The 16,217-nt window shown below is 40.7% G+C and overlaps 1 protein-coding gene across 3 annotated transcripts in view; it reads left to right on the top strand.

The window, feature by feature from the left end:
• The window catches only part of LOC137518828 (microtubule cross-linking factor 1-like), a 145,079-nt gene that overhangs the window by 108,378 nt on the left and 20,484 nt on the right, over positions 1-16,217 (top strand). For all 3 annotated transcript variants that reach the window (XM_068237188.1, XM_068237186.1, XM_068237187.1), the window contains 4 exons: positions 2,759-3,010; positions 8,522-8,809; positions 11,945-11,973; positions 13,074-14,583. In XM_068237188.1, coding sequence (XP_068093289.1) covers positions 2,759-3,010; positions 8,522-8,809; positions 11,945-11,973; positions 13,074-14,583 — 2,079 coding nt within the window. The remainder of the gene's footprint in view (positions 1-2,758; positions 3,011-8,521; positions 8,810-11,944; positions 11,974-13,073; positions 14,584-16,217) is intronic.

Below are 16,217 nucleotides of genomic sequence, written 5' to 3'. Positions count from 1 at the left end.
CATTTTTTCTTATGCCAAACACAGTAAATCCATAGTAATAACAATCATAACAACCACTTTCCAAAATTATTTTTACATAACTTCCCAAACACTAGCCCAGCAGAGTAGAGGCATCTGCTTAGGTGATTATAATCATTGGTTTCACGTCATAATTGTATGGCAACCCAGGAATATCTTCTGCTGATCTTCTTCATTCTGATTTGATACTTTTAGCTCTCTGCTATTATAGATGTGGTTTTGTGTTCTTTTTTCCTTTCTTCTGATCCTGTATTTTGGGACTTGCCTTCTGATCTTGTTCCTCAGGCTTTGAACTGCAGCTCTTGTTGCTGTGGTTTTTAGCCGTCAGATCCCATACCTGTGAATTTTTGACCTCAGCTTTGTTAGTTTTCTTGTGGCTTTATAGTCATTATTCTTTATTCCATTTAAACGGGTTGAACACTGAAAAAGCAAGAAAAAAAAAAGCACTGCATCTGGTTGGTATATTAGGTGTAACCCTGATTGCATCTGACTCATTTGAAATGTTGCAGACTTAAAGCATTCCACCCCTAGAATGGCCTTTTTAATTTACTTTTCCTATGCAGCGGTGAGAGCTAGACTTTTTTTTAATATCCAAATAACGTTTTTGTTAGTATGGGAGTGTGTAACCTATGATAAGGAAAAGCAGACTCATACCTTCCCCACTAATAGTTGATAGGAATATTACTTCCTAATGAAGTATATTTTATGGGATTTGAGGGGATTACCCAACAATATAGGATCATAGTAAACAGTGTAGTCAGGAATAAGACACAGAATATTTATATCGAGCCTTTCTCCTGGCAGACTCAAAGAGCCAGAGCTGCTGCCAGAGAGTTTTGTCCAAAGACTCCTTACTGTTTTACACACACAAAAAAAATCAAAAAACAAAATATGGTCACTGTAAAATACTATTTTCTCCAATGTCATACCTTTGTCAGCATTATTTATTACCTAAATATACCATACCATAATTATTCAGGATGTCAATATGGAGAAATAGGCCAACATAATCTAGTGCCAATCCAAGTAGCCGTAAACCTGTTAGATGTAGCAGCTAATGACATCCTGGTATTGGGAGCATTTTTTGTTAGTATTATTTAATATAACTCCATTATTTTTAGCGTGCTATACAGTAGCGAGGATGCAAGCAGTAAATACAAACAGTTTACATGGATAGACAAGGTAAGTGCAGCTAAAATGTGTAGAGAAAAGTGAGGATTTAACAGCCTTGCCCAGAAACACCAAGACCCCTTTTCCACTGACCCTGTTTCAGTATGATTTTTGGATAACGTGCAAATTACAGATCACGAGGGTATTGCAATGAATATGGTGATCACCGCTCTTTTGCCACTGGTGTGATTTGATTTTTGCTCAAGCACACTACAAGCAGCATTTTTTTGCGCATTTGCAATTTGGTCAATCTTATTTTTTTCCATCAGAAATCAAAAACACGATTGTGCAGTGTAATTATCAGAAACGCATGATAATCATGTTGAAACACATGCAGTGTAAAAAGAGAGAATAGCGAGCGCAGCATATTTGTTATGAATTTGCGGTGTTGATAGCAATTTTCAGTGGAAAGGGGACTTAAGATACAGTGTGTAATGTAAGCACATTGACCACATAAGGCAAAAACCTGTTCCTTGATGGAATGCATAGTCAGACTAGCATGATATTTTTGTTCACATTGCCCATAGAAATGAGCACAAGAATGAACACAGAGCATACAGAAGGCTCATGGTGAACCAACCCAGGCAATATTGAATTGCAGCAGAGATGTCTAGCCTCAGGCAGTTGCAGCATCACTCACAGATAATGCAGAAACTGTGTTAGCTGAGAAGAATGTATAGAGGGATGCCGAAATACAGGGTGACTATATGATGCTATTTGAGCAATATGCTACATGTAGCAAAGGTACCTTCCTGGTCACACATGTATTAGCAGCAGTTTGTTCTTTGCCATTATCTGCATGACCCATAGAAATGCTGAGTGACAGCTGACACAGATCTCTTCCATTGCTAAGTCACATTCAGTTGACTTGAGGGAATGTGGAATCCTTTATTGTATCAGTACTTAAGGTATTCAGCACAGTGGCTAAGTAGAACTCTTGTCTTGCAGCACTGGAGTCCTGAGCTCATGTATCTGCTGATGTAGTTGTAAACTTTGTTGGTTCTTCTTACAAAATATACGCAACATTGTGGTGTAGTGGATAGCACTCTTATTTTGCCTATTGCCCCAAATTCACATCAGGGCCAGGAGACTATCTGCATTAAGTTTGTATGTTCCCAACATGTTTTCATGGATTTCCAATGGGCTCTCTGATTTCCTCATAAATCCCATAAACATGAAGAGTTAGATTTTCTCCCTTTGCTTTACTCCCATCACCTCAAAATTGGCATTAGACAAAGATAACAAGACTTGGCAGTGACTATAGTAGGAATTAGAATGTGAGCTCCTCTGATGGACAGACAGTGACATGACTCTGTAGTCTATGTAGCACTGAGATCTTCTGCAGTGATTTACAAAGCCTCAATAATAATATAAGACACTACTGCATGAAGTTTGTATAGGATTTCTCTGGGTGCTGCTCCCCTAACACATTTACAAAAATATGGTCTCATGGTGGACTCACTTTTACTGTAAATACAAAATAATAGCAATACTCTTCTGCAACGTGGTAGTGAGGTGAGGTCTATACTGTTTACTTTTTCTATATTATAAGTCAGTCGATCTTTTGCAGTATGAAGTGAGGAGGCCTAAAATGCCTGGAGACTTGAGCCCCAATGAGGTGAAGGAGTCTGTCAGTCAGGAGCGAGAGGAGCATAAGAAGATGCTGGCTGAGAGCCACAGGCTGGTGATGGACCTGCGCAGCCAGCTACAGCACAGCGACAAGAACTGGAGTCGAGAGAAGGTGGAGCTGCTGGATCGACTTGATAGAGAAAGACATGAATGGGAAACGCAGAGGCATAAATTACTGTGGAAAATAGAACAGGTATAATCAGGAATCTGTCCAAATTTAGTGTATTTGTGTGCGTTCTTAGTTAATTTTGTAAGTAAAAAGTAGCAAACAAACTGCTAGAAACAGTGGGTTAAAATAACATATTTGCATATGTTAATACATAGCTATTTTTATCACGAGCTGTAAAACACTGGTATAGATCGTGTTCTGTATAAACCAAGTCCCTCACCTTTATCTGAGAGAACAGATAAAAATGGTTGACTTCCATTATAAACTGAGTAGACCTTTATGCCCTCCCTCTTACTTCTGCCAACACACAGATTCCCTTCTCATCCGCAGGTACCGGCAGTAATATGATCTGAAAAGCGATACTTCATTTGTTTACATTCAGTGCCATTTCTTCCTCTGGTCACTAGCTGTTGAATAGAGAGTAGACAGCTTCTCAATTCAATTTAGTGGAGAGGTGGTCTACTTTCTACAGCTGGCTGTTTGGATCACTCAGCCCTTGGTGCCGGTGGAGGACCATGTACTGTACACTAGAAAGGGGAGGCTGAGTATGGCATTACTGATAACTGCTTTTTACAAGTGTAGTTATCCTTTAACATCCATTGGGGATTACGGTATCACCTGTTGACGATTACAGAGCTTAAAGTACACCTTAGAAGGGATCTTAAAGAGAACCCGAGGTGTGTTTAAAGAATGTTATCTGCATACAGAGGCTGGATCTGCCTATACAGCCCAGCCTCTGTTGCTATCCCAAACCCCACTAAGGTCCCCCTGCACTCTGCAATCCCCTCATAAATCACAGCCACGCTGTGAGGCTGTGTTTACATCTGTAGTGTCAGTCTCCGCTGCTCCCCTTCCTCCTGTATAGCTCTGGTCCCTGCCCCCGTCCCTTCCCTCCAATCAGCAGGGAGGGAAGGGATGCAGGCGGGGACTGGAGTTCTGCAGGAGGCGGGGAGAGCAGCAGACTGACACTATAGAGATAAACACAGCCAGCCCTGACAAGCTGTTTGTCAGCAGCGTGGCTGTGATTTATGAGGGATTGCAGAGTGCAGGGGGACCTTAGGGGGGTTTGGGATAGCAACAGAGGCTGGGCTGTATAGGCAGATCCAGCCTCTGTATGCAAATAATATTCTTCAAACCCACCTCGGGTTCTCTTTAAGAAGGGATCTTAAATAATCCAGAGCAGTGGGATTTCCAAAAGGAGTTAATGTAAATTAATGCCTGGAATGCTTGTCAAATTGGTGTAAGGCATTTTGAAATGCCTATCTGTAAACTGACGTTTAGGCTACTTACACACCAAGACGTTGCGTTTTAGGGGAGGTTAAGGTGCCCCTAACGCAACGTATGGTGGTGTTGAAGTTGGACGTCAGATTGTGCTGCGTTTTGCAGCTCTCAAAGCAGCCGCTCCAGGTTAGTGATAGGAAGTCCGGATCTTTTTAAGGATTCGGATCATTTGAATCGGATCATTGAAAAGATCCGGATCTTTAAACCGAATCATTTGAATCATTTTACTAGGGAAGCAGACTGGGTGAAATGACTAGCAGGACAGGACTTTCCCTGCACTGTACATTCTGTATGTTCCTGTTTCTTCCAGACAGACATCCACTGTAAACCGAATCTTTCATTGTGATGATTCGACTCACAAAAAAGATCCGGATCAAATGAACGATTCGTTCATGATCCGGACAACACTACAGTCCTACCATGAGTCTCTGCAGTGCAGTGAATATTAATTAGCCATGTGGCTGGCTGCGGAGGAGGAGGGGAGATCTCCTCCTCCAACATTACTGAGCATGTGCAAGCAGTCTAACGCTGCTTAGCCCAGTATAACGTACAGCATGCAGCACTTTGTTTAAACGTGCTGCGTTACTATCTAACGCAACGTGTGCACTGTGAACAGCTCAAATGATTTTACAGTGCTGTGAGTTAGGCTGCGTTACTGGCTGCTGTAACGTGGGACTTTAACGTCCCACTGTGAAACCAGCCTCAAACTGCCTGGCATTTTTATAATGTCTGTGTGTGAACATACCCTAATGTTCCTATATGAGTGTGTTCACACTTCAAGTCTTGACAAGGGATGAGTAAATAAGCCAATAAGAGATGCGTAAAAAAAATCTTTGTGAAGCCTCACCAATCTGTAGGTAAACTTTATGGTAACAGTATATACAAATATGTCAAATGTGCACAATATTAACCATTATAGCAAATTAATTTTACATTCTAATGGTCAACTAGACACAACACAGCAGATTTGATCTTATAAACAGGGATGTCGCAATAGCCCCTACAATTCCCACTGTTGCGGGCGGGGCGGCTTGGATTGTAAGAGTGCCCAATCCTGTGTTGAGGTGCAGGTGGATATCTAACCTTCCAGTGAGCAGAGCGACAGGTCCTTACTCCTCTCCTTACTGTAGCCGCCGAAAAGCCTATATCCTTGCATGTCCCATTTCTGCATGTGAGGAGGGCCTTGTGATGTTTTATTGCTGGAAAGTTCAGTGGGTCATTATTTATGTTTTTCATCTCAGTAATGCAGGCTCGTCATGGCTGCTGTTTACTATGTATTCTTAGGATTGAGTCCTGTAGGGTTTGCCACTGCCAATTTGAAATATTTACCACAGGAGGGGGAAGCCTGTGGATCCTGAATCCTTTCCCCATCCTCTTCAGCAGGGGCGCCGCGAGGCATAAATCGAACCAAGCGGTCGCTTGAGGCCTCAAGATCGTAGGGGCCTCGGCGGCTCAGTGACGTCGGCGTGACGTCACTGTTTTCCCGCAGCCCCGTGGGGCTGGCAGAGCAGAGTAGGGCAGGGCTACGGAAAGATGGCCGCCGCCGAAGCCCTGCTCTGGAGACTATGCCTCCAGTACAGGGCTTCGGGTGGCCATCTTCCCGTAGCCCTGATTCAATCAGCGCGGGAGATTGGAGGAGGGAGGGAGCTCCGTGGGAACTGCGCGCCTGAGGAGCCGGCCAGGAGAGGAGACTTCTGCCAGTGCCAGGTGAGTAAATTATTTTCTTTTTGCAGCTCTGAAAATGTGCCCTAATTGCGTTTGATATCTGCTGAACTGTGCCCTAATTGTGTTTGATTTCTGATGAACTGTGCCCTAATTGTGTTTGATTTCTGCTGAACTGTGCCCTAATTGTGTTTGATTTCTGCTGAACTGTGCCCTAATTGTGTTTGATTTCTGCTGAACTGTGCCCTAATTGTGTTTGATTTCTGCTGAACTGTGCCCTAATTGTGTTTGATTTCTGCTGAACTGTGCCCTAATTGTGTTTGATTTCTGCTGAAAATGTGCCCTAATTGCGTTTGATTTCTGCTGAAAATGTGCCCAAATTGCGTTTGATTTCTGCTGAAATGTGGCCCTAATTGCGATTGATTTCTGCTGAAAATGTGCCATAATTGCGTTTGATTTCTGCTGAAAATGTGCCCTAATTGCGTTTGATTTCTGCTGAAATGTGGCCCTAATTGCGTTTGATTTCTGCTGAAAATGTGCCATAATTGCGTTTGATTTCTGCTGAAAATGTGCCCAAATTGCGTTTGATTTCTGCTGAAATGTGGCCCTAATTGCGTTTGATTTCTGCTGAAAATGTGCCATAATTGCGTTTGATTTCTGCTGAAATGTGGCCCAAATTGCGTTTCATTTCTGCTGAAATGTGGCCCAAATTGCGTTTGATTTCTGCTGAAATGTGGCCCAAATTCTGTTTGTTTTCTGTTGAAATGTTGCACAAATTGCGTTTGTTTTCTGCTGAAATGTTGTACAAATTGCGTTTTTATTTTCTGGTGTCTGGGGTAACTGTTGCTGCATTTATTATTTAATGGTCATAGTTGGCTATATTTGCTGTGCTACGGTTAAGCTCCGCCCATACAATGGCTATCATTCATGAACAGGCTGTCGGTAAAGAGAATCAGTGCGGGAAAACACAGCTGGCGGATTTTTAGACTTCTGGGTGGGCATTCATAAAGATGTATCCGTGTGCGGAAGCAGTGCGGAGATTCCCCGAGCTAAGCTGGCGGTAGGCAGGCGGTAGGCTTGCGGAGACACGGAAGCTGCCGAGTTGATACTTTTCTCCGTGTTCCGCTTTGCTGCAGCTGCCTGGGAGGTCTGTGTGTCTCCATTCACTTACATTGGTATCGCCAGATCAGAGGGAGCGGAACTTCCCGACCTCACACCGCTTGCGGTGATCTTTATGAATGAACATTTTGCTACATTTGTACCGATAATCACCGCACAAGGCGGTGATTTATCACTCTGCTCGGTAGTGTCATTTTTCCATGCGGAAAGAGGTTTTATGAATGCTGACTTTGCCGAGTGGTCGGTAAAATCAGCTGTTTTAAGCATTTCCGCATGCGGAAATGCTTTATGAATGATAGCCTAAGTCATGGCCAAATCCATCCTCAATCGCCCCACATCAATTTTCCCCGCAAACAGCCCCGCCCCAATCCGCCCTCCAGCTCCACCCACATGTCATGGCCACGCCCACTTATGCGGGATAGCCACGCCCATTGTTCGCGGATAGGGCCACTTCCTACAGTCCGCTTGGGGCCACAAAAACCTTAGCTGCACCCCTGCTCTTCAGCCAAGCCGACCAAGCAACAAGACCCTCGAAGCATGGCTGAACTGTGCCTGCACAGTAGCATGAAACAGTTTGGGTTTTGTGGAAAAAGCTGAGCCCAGTCAGGTCTGTGCTACTGCACAGACACAGACGGCTGGCTCATGCACAGTACCACAGGCCTGCTCGAGCGCAGAATTTTCTGCCAGAGCCCAATCGGGTCCATGTTACTGCACACGCGTAAGCTGTCAACAAGTGATTTTTCCGTGGTCGTAGCACTGGAACGGGCCAGTTGAGAAGGACTGGTTAAGCCTCTCCATCATCCAAAAGCCTTCTCCCCCCCGAGGTGAGTACTCTGTAGCTGCAATTTTTTTCACTATAGGTACACTTTAAAGTGAGCCTCCAGACTAAAAATCTACTCTGCAGAATTGAAAAGGCTTGGTGTTTCTTTAACAATTTCACAACATCAGAACTTTGTTTTTCTTACCAAAGCATAATTTTTAGCTGCATTTTTAGCTAAGCTGCACCCATCAAAGAAAATTACCCAGGCTTTTTTTCCCTGATGCTGTGCAAAGCATGATGGGATTTCCTATGTTGTTATTCATGTTGCCTAGCAACTTGGAGGGGTGATCAGCACACAGGACAGTTGGAACTGTGTCTCATGCTCCCTGTCACCTCCTTTCAACCAAAAAGATGGCTGCCCTCATGAAATCAAACATTTGCCTGTTCTTTTAAAACAGGGTGAGTAAGAGATTATATTAGCTATCTATTTTAATTAACATAACTAATGTAACTTAATGATAGTATGTTTGTTTAGGCTGAAGTTCCTCTTTAAGCTAAAAATAAAAATATGAGGCACAGTTCTATATAAGTTTAGTAAAACAGATTCAATAAATCATCTCATAAGTTTGTTTTCACGTCAGGTTTACTTTAAGCAAGATTGTTAGTTTCATATATCTGTTTTCAGTTTTTGAATTTTAATGTTACTGTTGCAGCTTCAAAAGGATTCCAGCCCTCGAAGAACGGATAGCTTCCTTGCTGACCAAAGTGATGGGGAGATCACCCAATATCCAAGTATTGCTGCACTGCAGCCGCAGGGAGCCAGGTCATTTTCTGACTCCGATGACATGCAATTTGAGGAGCAGCTACTGCCTAAGCTGAAAGGATCCGATCGCTGCTCGGGCTCTGAGAACCTCTTTCTAGATGCACTTTCTCTGGATTCTGCTGATGAGGCTGATTTACCTCAGCCCCGCAAACTGGAGCGTGAGAAGTTCTCGAATGAGGTAAAACGTCTTTTATCTTGCTGCTTCTTCCCTGATCAAGGTCTCTATAATTCTGAATCCTATGCTACAGCAAAGGGATTGTAACAAATATAAGCAGTTACTTGGAGAATGACAAATATCAAAGACAGCATTAATGCTTGAATCTAATGCATCCTTTGTGTCATGACCACAAGACTGTCGTACTGCCTTCAGTGACTGACCAAAGCACTGTCCTCTGTGATAATGAGCTGAGATTCCATGAAGCTATATATTTTTATGTTCTTTATTATTATTATTATTATTATTATTATACATCTGTATAGCACTAAAATATTTTACAGCACTTTACAGAGAATAATGAACTTGAAGATTCTGTTTCTATTGTGAATATATAAATTATAAAGTACCATAAGAGTCTACAGTTGTTTTATGTTACAGATGTATTGCGTACAAGTAAATAAGCCATCATTCTACATTGTGTTATTGAATTAAATGCAGAATCAGCCTCCCATTTCACAAAGGAACCCATCTTTGCCTAATATAGAAGAAAATTGAGATTGGCCTTGTTGTATTTCCTAAGCTAATAATTGTTCATTGACTGATAATATCCTCACTAGGGTTATTTTCCTCCTGCCACCTCCCAGCTCTAGTCATATCGATTTCAGAGATTGGGGGTTCCAAGCATATCAATATATGGTGAGGTCTTTTACTTATCTGATGATGCCTGCAGATCCAGATTCCATGTAAGGTTTTTGTGGTGTTCATAGACCAGTAGATGGCACTGTTCTATTTCCATTGCTGATAGATGATCTGTACAGACTGTGTGTTGTTGGTTCCTGTTTCTGCATGCTGGAGACACAGAGGAAAGAAAAGCTTAAAGGACAGGACAACTGAAATGAGAGGGATATGAAAGCTGACATATTTATTTCCTTTTAAGCAATACTATTTTCCAGGCTGTCCTGCTGAGCCTCTGCCTCTAATACTTTTAGCCATAGGCCATGAACAAGCATGCCGCAAATCAGGTGTTTCTGACAGTATTGTCAGACCTGGCAAGATTAGCTGCATGCTTGTTTCAGACACTACTGCAGCCAGATAGACCAGCAGGGCTGCTAGGCAGCGGGTATTACTTACACAAAATAAATATGGCAGCCTCCATATACCTCTCACTTTAGCTGTCATTTAATGTAGAGAGCTGCAGAATCCTGTAAATGAGCCTAGTTCCAGCTACTCTGCATCCGTGATTCCTGAACACAACAGGCTGCATATTGCTTTGGGCTCACAAAATACGTGCTCATTTACTGTAAGAAGAATGCAGTGATATATTTTTTTCCACTGTGTTCTAGTCAATCATTCAATAGATGCAAAGGAACTATTTTGATAGTTTAAATAGTATTTTAATGATATACAGTGAAACACACTGTACCTGTCTTTTAGTAAACCAACATCTTCCATTACCCGTTCATGTTAAAAAATATTTGTGTACATTGCTGGAGTGCCAGAATTTTGTCTTCTTCACACTTTAATAAGCCTTAGCGTAATCATCTCCATATACAGATGAAATATAGAGTATATAAGCTGTCGGGTCTGTCAATGGATAAATAATTCTGGTCCAACCACAACCCACAAAGCAGTTGTTCTTGGCCTGTGCGGTACTACTGTCTCAAGCTATTGTTACAGCTACTCTATCGTCCATGGTTACTGTGTTATATGGCCTACCTCACTTTTTCTGCTCACAGTCACTGAGGAATGAGCATCCTTATCGACTAGCGATAGTTCCTGGTAGAAAGGACATAATGCAGGTGGCTGCTATCAAGGCGAGGAGCTACATCCTTGCATGTTTGGCTGTACAGCTGATCATGTGACTCTCCTCTGAACTTCATCTGTCAATACATTTCTTCTTACAGCAGAGTCTGTTGTCAGGTTTGCTTCAAAGTTGTCTTTCATGCTTGAGTGACATCAATATTCCATATGCACATTCCACTTACACACTGCAGTACATTATTATGTGTGAGAAAACCCAACTTCACTGTTCACTTTTTTATGATACTGCACAATGTGGTCAATATGTAAAAAAATAAAAAATTAGATCAAAGTCAACAGAAGCCAAAAAGGAGGAAGACTCTATGGCTATTGGGGTTTCTATGTCAAAGCTGTTATCCCATGTCCAGTCTACCAGAGGACATGTTCCTGATGCTAAAACACAAGTACGCCCATCTATCCGTAGTGGCCACCGGCCAGGTTAGCCTATTCTGCACATGCGTGAGTGTGCTGCCAAGCTCCCATAGCAGGGAGCGCTCGTGCATGCCCAGAAGTTGCCGACCTAGCTGGACAAATAGCATTCTAGGGGCTGGAGGAGGCTGGAGGAAGCCCCAGGTAAGTAAGTCTGATTTACTTTAAACTGCCACATGTATCTTTTAAGCCTAAATAAATATTGTAGAATCAGATTTTATAGTTTATGGCAAATATGCTTCCTGCTGAAGAAACCCTGCAGCTGTGTATATGTGATACTAAGGTGCAGCCTGCTGATTAAAACAAGAATCTGTATGTGAAAGTGAGAGATATGGGAATTTCACCTTACGCCAGCAGCCACCTTTGATTTGGAATTTGATATCTCACTTAGTTTTTCTTTGGCTTGTAAATTAAATGCTTCAAGATGGTCTAAGCTTAAAATATGAATCGCCTGTATAATGTAACTGGCACAAAATAATAATTGGTTCCATAGTTACATTATCCTCAAGGTATGCTTAATAAATGGGAAACTTGGAATATTAGCATTTTAGACTTCATAACAAAACGTATCTCTGCCACTCTATTTCATACAGTTTGTATGCTAATCCACATATCTCAGCAGAGCATTTCTTCAGGCCACTCTGTCTAAAATCATATTTTGACACACAGCCATGGCTTTGATATTACCAGTTAAATGGACACCTTAATAGTCATTACATTTGAATTTAGTTTAGGAATTAATTACTTCTATAGTATGTTATTGTCATATTTAAATTTTACTTGCTTTTGAGTCGCTCAGGTTATGTGCAACTACAACTACAGTATGTGATGTGCTGTCATGATAAAAAATGTTTAATAATGTAAATATACATATAGCAGAAACAGTTTTGATCCATAAGCCTATAACCATCTTGCTTGTTATTACAGGATGATATCCAGAAAGGAGGTTTGCAAAGGTAATTATTTCCCCCCCAAAATGAAATGTACCAGTGATCCTTTTAAGTTAGAGTGCTTGATATTATACAACTTGCGCTCATCCAATTCTAAGCCTGTGGCCGGTTTCACACTGTGTTTTGGCAGTAGCGGTGCGGTCCGGGAACCTTACCGCGGTAATATGGGGTAATCCCTGTCCGGCCACAGGCCATACAGGAAGTGACGCTCTCTAGCGCTCACTCCTGTGACTGAATCAATGACGTGCGTGGAAGTGTATTGCTAAAATATGCTTACGCATATGCACGACGCGTGAAACTTGCACTGGTCATTTTAAAAAACATGCGTTGCCATGGACTTACATGACTTCTGGCCTGCCGCACGTTGCCACAGAAGCTGCATGGTAACATAAGTATGCGCTCTCGTTACATTAGAGACTTCCTCCGCACTGCTTCGTGTGTACCATGATATGCCCCATAGACTTTTATTGCCCTAGGGTTAGGCTGCGGTAAAATGCCTCATCGCACCGTGTGAAAGGCCCCTAGAGTGTACCTGAGGTGACATGTGACATAATGATATAAAGATGTGTATGTATAGTGCAAAAGCTATAAATAACTATGCTGTGTTTCTTCTTTTCTTTTCCTGTCTGAAAGAGTTAGCCTTAAGGCATGCAAGTGACAATTTATGTCTTGACTGACCCTTGTTTGATTATAGCGTAATCCTCACATATAAGGAATTACAGCAATTAAACTTTTTTTCCTGCAGAGAACAACTTCTTAGAAAGGGGGATAGATAAAAAATAGGTCAATAGTTCATGAATTGTATCTCTGGGACACTTAGACAGTCATTGAGCAGAGATGATAAAACATTAAATCTACTTTGTAAATGTTTAAACATAAAATAAAACCATGGGACATTTTAAAAAAATCATTTTTTTTTTGAGTAGGCTGATAGATGCAATTGTTTTTGTTTTTTTTTCACCTCAGGTTCACTTTAACCGGTTTATCTATTTCTTAAGTCCTGCATGCATACCTTGTAGTCATGCATGTTAGCTGTCCTATATAGCATAGAAGATCCGGGGTAGAGCCACCCTACTGAATTATTACATAACCTTTATGTTTTATAGGGTCATGTCTGTTTCTTCCATGTCTGAATTTCATCGATTGATGGAGAGCTCCCCTTTTCTTCCGGACAAGAATGAAGAGCTTTCTGGTGACAAGGATGAGTTAACGCCGCCCTTGTCGCCTGATGATTTGAAGTATATTGAAGAGTTTAACAAGAATTGGGAATACAGCAATGTAGGCCAGGGTGATAAATTACTAAGTGGGGAGAGACAGGGAAATGGGAAAATTGAATCTGAAACAGTTTCTGAAACATTCCAATCATCTTCATGGTTCCTTACTACTACTGTTACTATGACAACAAACACTTTGACAAGCCCAAACCACTGCCAGAAGCAGCTTCCTCAAAGTCACGGTGCTGAAAGAATAGGGGTTAGAGTCTTGCACAGCCCACCAGTGGTTCGCAGGTTTGACAAATCTGCAAACAGCGAAGAAAACAAACAGCTAGACCCAGATTTACTTTTGTCTGCAACCAAGTCCAAGGTTAATATGTCTGAAACCGACAATTGTGGTTCAGAGGTGTTTGGGAGATGGCCTTGTGATCTTGATAAACACCACAAAGACTTTAATGACAGTGGCCTACACCCTATGGACCGTCCTGTTTGCACTACAGTCAGTTTCGCATCTTCTTTGCACAATATAGAGTTGTCAAGAAACATGAGTGATGACATGAAAGAAGTAGCTAATTCTGTCAGAAATGCAATTCGATCAAATTCAGTAGAATCTCAGTTTAGAGACATTGCATGTCAGACCAATGGTTTAAATAGCAAAGGAACACAAACAACTCAAACCATTAGTGTTGGTCTTCAAACTGATGCATTACGAAGCATTACCAGCAGTCCACATAAGTGTCTGACACCAAGAGGAGGTTTAACTCCTATATCATCACCTTCACGCAGTCTGAGGAATAGGCAAGTATCTCCAGCTATTGAAAAGGTTCAGGCAAAGTTTGAGCGAAGTTGTTGCTCTCCAAAATATGGCTCTCCCAAACTGCAGAAGAAAGCACTTCTGAAAGTAGATCAGCAAGCTAGTCGTTCCGCATCAGGGACTCCCCAAAAAGGGTTTAATGAATCTGCATGGGCCAGGTCAACTACAACCAGAGAAAGCCCTGTTCATACCACTATTAATGATGGTCTTTCAAGTTTGTTCAATATAATTGACCACACCCCTGTAAATTGTGACCATTTGCAAAAAATACCAAGGCCTATTAGCAGATCTAGATCAGCAGAAGCCAAACAAGACTTTGTAACCATGCCTGAATTGTACATAGATGTCAGGGGGAGATCTCCAAGTCCTGTCCATATTATTGTAGATCTTCAAAGGGATCAATATGGTGATGCCACCTCTAAACAAGACCTTTCTACTCCACCTGGTTACTCACTACCAGAGAATGCTGCCAGAATATTAAACAAGAAAATCTTAGAAGATCAAAAACTAATACCAAGCAGTCCAACTAGAGCTTACAGAGACCACACAGCTGCAGAAATATTAAAAATTGAACAAGGAAATATTGAGGTAAGGTCCTTCTTCAGTTTTTTTTTTTATATTTGTCAAACATGTTTAAAGCAAGTAGAAAACCTTCAAATGTGCTGTTGTGAATTGTGAATTTTATGTAATTATTATCCAATTTGTATATTTTGAAATAATAGTTTATTACATTTCTTTAAGTAGGCCCTCATACTCTCTCGCAGAACTCAAATAAGGGTTATACTCATGCATCAAACATGGGATAAAATACAGTACAGCACTTATGATATCTGGGGCCATATGCAATTCACTTTTTCACCTGAGTTTTCTCCTAGGAGATAATTTTTCATTTTCAATTTAAAATCACTTTCTAGCACTTTTCAACTAAAAATGTACCCAAAAGAAGTTGAAAAAGTACTATCAAAATTATTTTGAGCATTTTCTTGCTTTATGGTGGCTTAAAAGGCATTTTATTGACAAGTTTAAAAATGTCAACTTGGAGAAAACTAAGGAGGAAAAGTGAATTGCATATGGCCCCTGCTCTCAAAAAGGTATGTCTGATTTTGAGAGCAGACCACACATTAAAGGGTAACTATGCTATTAACACATTTCATATATATATATATATATATATATATATATATATATATATATATATATATATATATATATATAATCTACTTAACAAACAGGACCAAGTATTTTTTGAGAGCGATATATATATATATATATATATATATATATATATATATATATATATATATATATATATATTTATATACACATAACGAACAGGACCAAGTATTTTTTGAGATTCTTAATTCCACATGCTATTCCTCTAACCCAATATGTTGAACTAATCCATTGTTTGGTGGGCATGCCAAACTTTTTTCAGTCTGTTGTTTATTGCTGGGCCACCATTACTCGACACCCTAAATTTCTCTGTGACTCATTTGCTGGGACACAGAAGCAGGTTCCTCCAACTGAAGAATCCACATTGTTCATGTTTAGTAGTACGGACATTTTGTATGCTAACTTTGCATAGTAACTTCCAATATAATAGCATACTAACTTCCTATATGTTACTGATCAGGAAGACTTTTCTTTGTGAGCAACATGCAATGCTCTTATTCTGTGTTAACATTTGTAACATCTGTAGCAAAAACGTTTGCAAATAAGGTCAGAGAGAGCAGTTTTTTGCTTCATTTTGCTGGATTTGGCAACATTTCTGTTAATGTGAGCTTAACTTACATGAGTTGAAAATTTAAGATATTTACATTGTGTGCAGTTGTTTTACCAAATAAAGATTGTCAGATATGTAGCATGTTATTATGAAAAAATAGTATGCACTGTACAAATAGAAAAAAAAATAGATGAATGTGACTTGATAAGTAGTTTTTGGCATGCTTTCATTTTTTAGTGGATGTCATAATATGCATTAAAAAAAAGTACAGCAATACCACAGCAAACAATGCAGCTATTAAGAAATTGCACAACCAATCTTAGTTGTTTGACAGCAAGCCTAAGGCCAGAAATCCACTAGGAGCGATTTTCTGAGTGCTTTGCGGTTTGAAAACTCTTGCTAATGTTATGCTATGGGTGTGATCCACTTGAGCGATGTGATTTTATAAAAATCCTCCATAGCATTGCATTAACAAGAGCATTTTCAAATAACTAGTGCT

This window comes from Hyperolius riggenbachi, chromosome 5, assembly GCF_040937935.1.
Source record: "Hyperolius riggenbachi isolate aHypRig1 chromosome 5, aHypRig1.pri, whole genome shotgun sequence".
In the NCBI taxonomy this organism is placed as follows: Eukaryota; Metazoa; Chordata; class Amphibia; order Anura; family Hyperoliidae; genus Hyperolius; species Hyperolius riggenbachi.
This window is presented reverse-complemented; position numbering and strand designations above follow the sequence as displayed.